We start from the raw sequence: 10633 nt of genomic DNA on the forward strand, positions 1-10633 counted from the left end.
CCACTAACATTTTTGGGCTCACACAATAAAGGTCCCTCACAATATGATTTGTAGAGAGTGGGCTTGAAAAGCTAGCCGCTGGTCAAGGGGCGATGCCCGGTCATGGCTTTAGAGGAGTTCATGTAAAAAAAAGAGTTGGGCTTGAACATTTAAGCCCTAAGGTGTCGCGCCCTATGGCATGGGTCTCCTCGGAGTTAATCCGAGGACCATTGAGGCCTTATCCCGGTTACCCCACGACGGACTTTCTTCAGTGAAGTCCGGAATCGTTGAGAGGTTCTTCCCCATGTCAATTGTAAGGACACGATTCCTTTGCGGCCCACTAACATTTTTGGGCTCACACAATAAAAGTCCCTCACAATATGATTTCTAGAGAGTGGGCTTGAAAAGCTAGCCGCTGGTCAAGGGGCGATGCCCGGTCATGGCTTTAGAGGAATTCATGTAAAAAAAAGAGTTGGGCTTGAACATTTAAGCCCTAAGGTGTCGCGCCCTATGGCATGGGTCTCCTCGGAGTTGATCCGAGGACCATTGAGGCCTTATCCCGGTTACCCCACGACGGACTTTCTTCAGTGAAGTCCGGAATCGTTGAGAGGTTCTTCCCCATGTAGTCTCTCTCTTTTTGAGGTGGGATGGGCTCCCCTTTAGATTTACTTACTTTCTTATTTTATACTAGCTTGCATTCGTTGTCCTTCGTCCACGTGTAGGGTCAATCTTTACGAAAACTGACATTTGTCCCATCAGTCCAATCCCGGAATTGTTGGGGATGGTTTGATAAAGCTGCAGGGTACGGCTCTGTCAGGCGCTGGGTCTTATCTGGAAGGGTAGTAAGGATAACTTCCCCAAGATATTTTGGATCTCCTTACAAATTCGTCCCTATACCAGTTTTGCCCCTGTATTTCGATGGGATTCCGGATCTGCCGAGGACTAAACTGTCCTCGGCTGCCTCCCAAAAACTGTTTGGGCTCTGTATTGTAGAGTTTGGGCCACAGCTCTCCTCGGATTGGGCCTTCGGATCTTCCAGGAGCAACTGGGCTTGGCCCTTAAATTATTGGGCCCCACAATACCTCCCATTTTTTTCCTCAATTAAATAAAAAAGTTTTTCATCCCTTCACTTTTTCATCCCTAAAACCAAACACCTAGGAGAAAAACCAAATTTTTTCAATCGTCCCACTTTTCCATCCTCCCACTATTTTCTATCATTCCACTTTTCCATGTTTTCCCATGTTTGGTTGGGGTGCAATATTGGAGTGAAAAACTCTTTTATTTGGTTAAAAAAATGAAATGATAGAAAATTATGTTTGTATAAATTTAGATGCAGTAATCAAAAGCCCACTTTCTCCTCCATTTTCTCCTCAATTTGAGGAGAAAACTCCCTCCTCATAAAAATTGGGCCCGGAAAGAAAATTTTTCTACTCCCATTTTCCATTCCTCCAACCAAAGTTGGAACTAATAATTTTTGCTTAAGAGGGTGTGGTGGGCCTTTTATCCGTTGTTGGGCCTTGACCCCTCCTGCCGTGCTTCGGCCCGTTAGTTTGAGGTAAAAGAGTAGAGACTGGCCTTGTTGGGACTACGCTTCAGGCCAGCTTGTGCACAAGTTAAGCCAACCTAATGTACATGAATCCTGGCATTAGCAGTGTGGGCTGAGCTTATGGCATGGCCACAACAAGAACAAGTATTACAAATGTTATGGCAATAATACAAAATAGCATGGTAACTACAATACTAAATGGAATAAATAAAACTAACGCCGAGAAAATGGTTAATAGAGTTACAACAAAATAATACAATAAATAGAGATAATACTACAACAGAAAAGGATTTTACGCTGGGGGGGGGGGGCAGAGATAAGCGGAAAAAAAAAATTCAAATACGCATTTATACCAACCAAAACAAATACCCAAAAATCATTGTTTCTTAATATATTAAGATACACTCATCTACCAACAAAAAAAAAAGACACGAAACACTATTGTTTCTTAATACAATCATCTATGAAAAGGGAACTCGATGCTCTTTCAAATCTTCAAAATCATCTATAATTGAATCCAAACTAAATGTCGAAACTATTTCCTTTTCAATGTATAACATCAAAGAGTCCATCAAAAAATTATTTTATATTTTGTTTCGAAGGTTAGTTTTGACAACTTTCATAGCTGAAAATGTCCGCTCTATAGTAGCAGTAGAAACTGGAAGACTAAGCACAAGTCTCACCATTCTATAAACAAGTTTGTAGTATTCTGAGTTTCCAATTCTCACTAACCATTGATACAACTCAGATAAACTATTCAATTTTTTGAACTCTGGATCTTGGACTACATTATGCTCAAAATGACAAAGCTCCTTCTCCAACACTTGTTTGTCATAATCTGTGAAATCTTGTGGATAGAAATTCTTTACCAACAAACAAAGATCACTACTTCTGAAAGATTTTAATGCCTCTCGAGGTTCTAAAACTAAGCTAAGCCTAAGTAACTCCATTGCATCTTCATTAAACCGATGATTTAGTTCCTATAGTTGAGAATCTATTGCAGCATAAAAAATATTTACTCGATAATGATGCTCAATTGTAACATTATCTTGCTGATTACGAGCTCGACTTCGCCTCCCAACATAACAAGCATTCATATCTAGGACATTAATGCAATGCTTCTCACAAAATGATATCACAGTGGTGAGTAAGCCATCCCCTCCATCATCTCTAAATTTTTGGATAAGTGCTTTAGTAGATGAAACCAATGTTATTAATTTTGTTTCGTTCCGGCTGGAACGGCCGGAATTTCTCGTGCCAGTGTGCAATCCAAAATGGTACTACCACCCATTCCACCTCAGGTCAAATTCCAGCCTATTTCGGGTTGTTTCAGCCATTTCGGTCAATTCCTGCGAATTTCGGGTGGAATAGGAATTTCGGCCAGTATTGGTTTTGCCTTTAAAAAAAATAAAAATCTATCCTGCAACTATGTTTTTTTACATCTCAAATCAAATGTTCATAGATCCATTCACACATGTAAAGCTTCTATTTTGACAAGATCTAAAGCTTTAAATTCATAAGAAAATAATCACAACCCAAAAAGAAATTAAGAAGAGAGAAGGAAATTAACAACAATGGTAGTGTCCAACCTTCACCTTCATCTGTTGCATGCTCTATCTTTTCTCTTCCCTTTTCATTTTTGGCTTTATTTTCTTTCTGCACTACATTGTCTTCACGTTTCGTCAAACCTTCAGAGTGCTAAGAGCTTGAGACTTTTTTCTTTGTTAAGCTGAATGCTAAAAAACTGAGACTTGTTATTTCTGAACAATGTGGTTTGGTAAAGTTTTGAATGGCTCCTACTTCCAAGATATAATTGTCTTTTAGTGAATCTGAAATTTATTATTTTATTTATTTTTTGAATGGTGGGATGGACTGATGGGTTATTACTTATTAGTATCTACTTGCCTATTGAAGTACATTGGATATCAAATGTAGGCATGGAGTTTTCTTTACCACACAATGTGAGGGAATTAATTTATTATAATAATAAGTATGAAAAAAAAATTATACTCTATATATATATATATATATTTTTTTTTTTTTTTTTCAATCCGAAACACTTTGAAACGGTACATTGAAATTGGCCAGTACTGAAATATTCCGTTCCACTGGACAAACCGAAATGGAATTAATAACATTGGATGAAACTATATGCATGGCATTTAAAATGTCTTGAGATTGGCTTTGCAAAGCTTGACAAAGTTTATCAGTGATCTCCATAGTTTCCTTCTCAAAATGCAAGATAAAGACCAATTCAAATGAAGTTAAACCATCATAAGCTGACTCTGCTTCTGCCCGATGTTCTCCATCACTTGCATCATCAATTATATTTAGTAAAACTTCAACAGATGAAGTAAACATCCTTAATAAGCTAGAAACTAATCTAAAATGTGAACTCCAACGTATTTCTACAGGTTGTTGTAAAGTGCCAATTTGATTAAGTCCACTTCTAGTCTCAAGCTCTTCAAGATCAATCAAACGTGATATTTCATTAGCATTGGCAACTTTCAATTGCTCATTATGCTTGCATGAAGCATTAACATTTTTTATCACTAAAAGTAATTTAAGAAAAAACCCACTAATGGGGACAACTTGTTTTGATGCTTTTACTAATGCCAATTGTAAGCGATGTGCAAAACAACGGATGTAGTAAGCATATGAGCAATCATTCAAAATCAAAGCTTGTAATCCATTCCACATACCTCGCATGTAGCTTACTCCATCATATCCTTGCTCTTGAATATTTTGTATATCTAAGCAATGTTGAGATAACAAAGAATATATCCCCTTCTTTAGAGTCAAAGCCGCAGTGTCAACAACGTGAATAAGGCCAAAAAAACATTCCTTCACAATGCCTTCTCTATCAACATATCTAAAAACCACAACCATTTGCTCTTTCATGGACTTATCACGAGCTTCATCAACCATTATGCAAAACTTTACATCACCAATTTCTTCCCAAATTGCCTTCTTCACTTTGTCTAGGTAAACATGTAGAATTTCCTTTTGAATCTTAGGTGATGTGTAGGTTGCATTTTTGGGAGCTTTTTCTATTATGTCAGCAACCTTCTCATTCCAAAAAGTGACAATGTTCAATGCTTCAAGAAAGTTCCCACGATTAGATGAACTAAAGCTCTCATCTCGACCTCTAAATGATATAGCTTGAAAGGCAAGATGTCGAACAATATAAATTGAGGCCTTCAATTGCAACCGATTATTTTCAATTTGTTCAGTAGTGAAATGATCAACTACCTTTTGTAAATGTTGCCATTGGTTCATCAAATCCTTACACATTTGCTTGGCAACTCTATGAGCTAAGTTAGGATCTCTTCCTATATGACCTTGAAAATAACAATTTTTGCCCCCAACTTTTTTCCAATTTCTAAATCCACCAACAATGAATGTATTTTGTCCCATGACCCCATTTGGATTATGAAAGACAATGCAGGGTAGACAATAAGCTACATCTTTCGTAGGAGAATATTCTGGCCATGTTGAATAATATTCAAACCAAAAAGCTTGAAAGCTACGATTGTGTTTTTCATTTTTTTTGTATGTCTCTAATGGAGGTTGGTGTGGACCATTTTTAATGTAAACCCGTCGAATTTCATCACGTTGATTAACATGATATTCCCATATTTGTTTATGTGTTCCAAGATCATAATCCAAAGAATCAAGATCAACTTTTTGAAATTGTGTTTGAGAGATATGGTTATTTTCCGGAATAGCGATATCAACATTTTCTGGAATTGGGGAATGGATATTTTTTGGGATTGGAACATCGACATTTTCTGGAATTGGGGAATGAATATTTTCTAGAATTGGAACATCCACATTTTTTGGAATTAGAATAGCAACATTAATTGTTGGCAATCCTATGTTGACTTCTAAAGAATTTGAATCTTTTCTTTTGAAAAAATCAAACATTGTAGTTGATTTTTTCGTGATCTACAAATAAAATAAGAATCATATATATTATCTCACAAACGGTTGTTGTTACTAACTAAAGACAAATACTAGAATCTAGGTAATATGCATGATGCATTTAATTATGAATTTAGTATTTCTCACTTCTTTTCAATTTATAAATTTATCTAATTTTGCATTATGAGTTAACAATAGGAGCAAGTGAATCACTGTTATTTTCTTAAATTTGTGTGACAATTTTCTATATTATATGATTTTTTTTTTCTTTTGTCTTTGGTCTTTGCCTTTATTTATCTCTTTGTCTTTGTCTTGTCTCCATATTTCTAACATTGACCCAATCCCACTACTGACACTATAAATTTATTCTGCACTGCCAACAAAAACCTTTCCTAACTTTACCAATTTTTTTTTTTGTCACTTGTCCTATTATTGCCCAACTACCAGTCAACAAAGAACAAACAGTCAAACACTACACTAATATATTCTCTAATCTCTACAAACTCTATTCTCTCTCTCTATTTATCTTATCTATATAATATGAGAGAGAGAGAGAGAGAGAGAGAGAGAGACTCACAAACACAAAGTGACTGAGAGTCACAAAGCCAAAAAGCCAAAAAAAAAAAAAAATACCACAGGCAATCAAGCATAGATTCAATTCACAATCACCAACATCAGTTCATCACTCATCAGTAAAAACATAAACACCACAAGTCCACAAGCACAGATTGTTAGATTCTGAGATTCACAAACACTATGTTAGGTTTTGAAGGAAATGATAGATTAAATACTTATGAACTGTGAAGGCTAGAGCAATGAAGCTGGGCTAGGCAGATCGAGTAACCAGCAGCAAGATAGGTCTCACATGGCAACGTTGATGTGGCCGTTTCCTATTTGGGTATTTGACAACTAACAAGGACAGGTTTGCGAGATGGGTGGCGATGTGGGCAGCGAGATGGGTCTCTCTCGTGTGGTGGCGGCGTCACAGCATGAGCGGCGGCGTCATGGAGTGGGTAGGGAGATCGCCGAGATGGGTCTCTACTCTGAGTACTCTCTAAGTCTCGCCTCTCACTTTCTCTATCTCGCCTCTCTCTTTTCTTTTCTTTTTCCTTCGTTTTTTGCTTTTTCCGTTTGGCTTTGGACTGCTAGGTTTTCTTCTTCTTTTTTTCTTTTTTTCTTTTTTACATTTTTTTTTAAGACTTACATGGGCTCTTGCCTCCTGGGCTGGCCGGCTGGGATAGGGATGGTTCATGATTTTTGGAAGGAGGCCTGAGCTACAAAGTAAAGGGGGCCCAAGTCTTCCTTTTTTTTTTTTTTGAAAATTTTACCTACTAATTTTTTTTTTTTTTTTTGGCCCAAGGGGGGGTGCCTGAGCCCCCTTAGGCCCCCCACCTGGGTCTGTCCCTGGATGTCATCCCAACAAAACATTTCTCCCAAAGAAGCTTGAGCGGGAACTCTAGAATAGACCTCATTTTCTCCCCACCCTCTGAAAACCTTAACCCGTGGCCTACCTCCCATGTATAGGCTAGGTATAAGTAGGTGGTGTCCTGGCCCTTTATGCATGCTCCACTCCGTCTGAATTTGTTTCTTTCTAGCCTTCACACCATTTCTACTACCTTTGCGTTTGTTTGATTCTACTATACTAGTTGATGTTTTGATCTTGCCATATCACTTCATTGTGTTTGCTATAGCTTTACCTCTCTTTTTATTTCTTATTACCCCGTGGGCTTGCAAGTTGATGTTCCTGCTGTGTCAGCCCATTTCTTTATCAATCATTTGCTCCCCACTTTCCAAATTTTTACCTCTTTTGGGCTTGTTGGCCAACATTCCTGTCATGCCAGCCCATTTTACTACTTTATTCCTTAGGCTTCCTCAACCCATTTACTTCTTCTTTACCTCTTTTACTCCTATGGGATTTTTGCTAAATTTTGTGGGCTTCCTCAGCCCATTTTCTACATCTTTACTTCTTATTACCCTTTTAAGCTTATTGGCCATTAAGCTAGCCCATTAAGTTTACCAATTCATTCCCTAGGCTTCCCTGGCCCATTTACTTCGTCTTTATCTCTTATTTTTCTCATGGGCTTACTACTTCATTCCTTAGGCTTTCTCAGCCCATTTACTTCTTCTTTACCTCTTTTTATTTTCATGGGCCCGCTAGCCATCAATCCTGCTGCTTTTGCCCATTGGGCTTGTTTCCTTATTTCTTTTACTTCCTTCTCACCTTCTCTATTGTTGGGATTATTCTACTGTTGGGCCCTTTGTCAAAAAATGGGCATCAACATTCAGCCCCCTGAGCATATGGATTGCTCCTGCAATTCATATGCGAATGCTCATGTAATTTTTTTTTTTTTTTTTTGTCGGATTTTATTAAACAGTGGACCCCGCCTTGTTTCCTTTTCTGCCATGCACAGACTTGTCTCTTCAAGTTTCTCAATTTAGCAGTTATCTTGATACACAACCTTTGTTTCATCAATGTGATGCTTCTTTTGATGGCTGACCCGTTGCCTCCCTTCATATCGCTTTTTTTTGTCTCAGCCTTTTCGTTTTTCTTTTCCTCATACTTTTCCCCACTTTCTCACAATCTTTCATTTCTCGTTCCCTTCACCATCTCACCTTCCCAAAATTTCTCTACCCATTACCTTTTCCATTCAATCCGTCTTCCATGTCGCCGGTGAAGGGTGAAAGTTCTTCCCACTATAAAGGGAAGAAGGTTGCCACCAATGATCCACCCACCAAGACCGTGGGTGGAGAGGCTCCCCATTCCGAATCGGACCATTTCAAGGAGGAGGAAGGGGGTCACGATCCGAATAGTGAGTGTCCTCCTCTCATCGACCTGTGGTATAATATCCATATTCACTTTCCCGTGGTGTCCAATGACTATTCACCTCCTCCACCAGGCCATGTATGGCTTTCTCTTTGCCACCGTGATTCCAAAGTCCCTTTGGCTTCCTCTATTCTCGGCCTTGACATCCGCCAAGGGACCTCACTACCAGTGCCCATTCTCTTCGAATTTGGGTCGGGTACGTCATTGGGTTGGAAAGAGTGGGTGGACATGAAGTTGTCCGATATGGGTTTTATGGCGGCGTTATAGTAAGCCGGTGTATTGAAGGCCATCGTTTCCTCCCGGTGTTTGTCTAACTATCGAGATTTGTTCAATCTCCGCCACTTGGTCCGTCAGTGGTGTAACGCCACCCATACCTTTTTCCTTTCTTGCGGTGAGATCATCGTGACTTCAGAGGACATGGACAATCAACTTTTGCTATCCATCCTTGGTGACACGGACCCAAACAACATCGAGCTTTCCACCGAGGAGGAGGTCGTGGAGACCGAGTTAAAGAAAGGGATAAACGGGAATGCGAAGTTGTCTCATTGGTTTGGGGTTTTCTCGAAGGCTTCTACCGTCATCCACCATGCTGCCTTAGTCACATTTTAGCTTTGTAAGTTTGTTTTTGGTTTGCATCCACATTACGCTATAAAACCCCTTTACTTTCGATTAGCCATAAAGATTTCTGCTAGAGTGAGTTTGTCATTCACCCCTATGTTTCTAGGTCATCTGTATGTTCAATTGAACATTTTGCAAAATGATGAGAGGCAAGCAGGTTCTTGCCACATAATTACTTCTTCTGCCCATAGTACCGTATTGCAGCATCTATTATAGGTGCGTTGTGCCAGGCATTTGGCTAAGTGCAAGCCAGTCTGCCATACCAAGGAGAAGTACCAATCTTGCCCTAATGTGATTACTAATTTTTGTGGTCACTTTGTCACTAATTTCCTATTAGCCTATCATTGGGTTGGGTTGAAGCCGTTTGGACATCCTGTTGTGGAGTTCTTTGCTAAAGGAGTTGGTTTTTCATGGAAGGCTTCTAAGGACTTAGGCAGTGGATTTACTTATGCTGATTCAGCGATGAGCCCTTTCATAGCCACTGCTAGGACCACCACCCCATTGACTGCCTTTTATAAGAGGGGAATTACACATTTGGTAGCCACCAATGTTGGGTGGTTGCCTTATTTGGCTGATGAGTGCGTCTGCTATGTTCATTATTCTGCCCATAGAGTGAGGAGACAGTTTGGGCTCGATCAGAACATTCCTGATGATTTTACTGCGATCTTGAAGTTAATTACTTCAATCCGCCCTTTCTTGCGCCCTAGTGCCTTTGAGTTTTGGAGCAGTCACTATTTCGAGTTCCCAGAGAAAGGGTCTTTGCACTACTCAGATGCACGGGTACTAGTAGGCCGTGATGATTTCCTTTGGCCAAGAGTTGTTGGGTGGCCGTAGGTTCTCTCTTGTCCTTCCTGGGAGTCTACATACCATCATTTTTGTGAACTCGTGACCATTATTTCCCACTAAGTCCGTGGTGGCATATGCTAGAAAGCAGAGTATGTCGACCATATTCGATTGGCAGGAGAATGAGAAGGGGTGGTATTGGTATGCTGGTGAATTTCCTCCTAGTTGGGAGAAGAAAATGAAGGTGGTGAACCTTCCTACGCCTACAAAGAAGGGCTCGATGTCTTGGACCGCCAAGCCTAAGTCCACCAAAAAAGGTGATGATTCTTCTAAGACTTGTTCTGATATCATCCCATATAAGGGAAGCCTTCCCCCTATCGGCAATATAGTCCTTGAGAGCTTTCCCCCTCCTTCTGCTCGTACCCATTCTAGCAGGCGTTCTACTACAAGCAGACCTAAGCCTCCTACACCAAAGCCATCCGTGGATTCTCCTCCTTCTAGCAAGACCTATGGTAGCAAGAGAAAGACATCTCCACCAGCCTCATCTACCACTACTGAAAGGAGAGTATGTTATCTCTAAACTTTGCTCCTTCTTTACTTTAGTTATTTTTGGGCTTTCCTACAGCTAACTTTGTGCACGTGTTCTCTCCTTACTTGGCAATCTAAGTACAAGGAGAATATTTCAACCACTCGCCCTATACTACTCGATGAGCCCAAGGTTGAGGCACATTCCTTTCTCTTCCTTATTCGTGCATGTATTCCTATTTCTTATCATTGTCGTATATTATCATATATCTTTCTTTTTTTTTTTGCATGCTTGTTCATCTTCTTTCTCGCTTTAACATCATTTCCTTAGGTTGATCCTAAGCTGATTTTTGTTTATCATCCTACGAGCGAAGAGGCTCCTGCCACTGTTGGTGCACCTATGGAAGGCTTCTTTGATGGAACAGATGCCATGG

The 10633-nt window shown here is 39.7% G+C and overlaps 1 protein-coding gene across 1 annotated transcript; it reads right to left on the reverse strand.

Moving 5' to 3' along the window:
* Positions 1 to 3571: 3571 nt before the first annotated feature.
* On the reverse strand, positions 3572 to 8113 carry LOC115950190 (zinc finger MYM-type protein 1-like). The gene is made up of 2 exons (XM_031067428.1): positions 8089 to 8113; positions 3572 to 5427 (listed from the first exon to the last, which is right to left on the reverse strand). The coding sequence occupies exons 1-2, from the start codon at positions 8111 to 8113 to the stop codon at positions 3572 to 3574; spliced, it is 1881 nt and encodes a 626-aa protein (XP_030923288.1).
* Positions 8114 to 10633: the final 2520 nt, after the last annotated feature.

The sequence above is a fragment of the Quercus lobata genome, chromosome 6, assembly GCF_001633185.2.
Source record: "Quercus lobata isolate SW786 chromosome 6, ValleyOak3.0 Primary Assembly, whole genome shotgun sequence".
NCBI lineage: Eukaryota > Viridiplantae > Streptophyta > Magnoliopsida > Fagales > Fagaceae > Quercus > Quercus lobata.

Coding starts and splice junctions, on each gene's coding strand:
- LOC115950190 (XM_031067428.1), bottom strand. CDS start 8,113: ATGGAAGACGGATTGAATGGAAAAG. Junction 5,428..8,088: donor AGACGGATTGAATGGAAAAG/GTAATGGGTAGA, acceptor TCAAAAGAAAAG/ATTCAAATTCTTTAGAAGTC.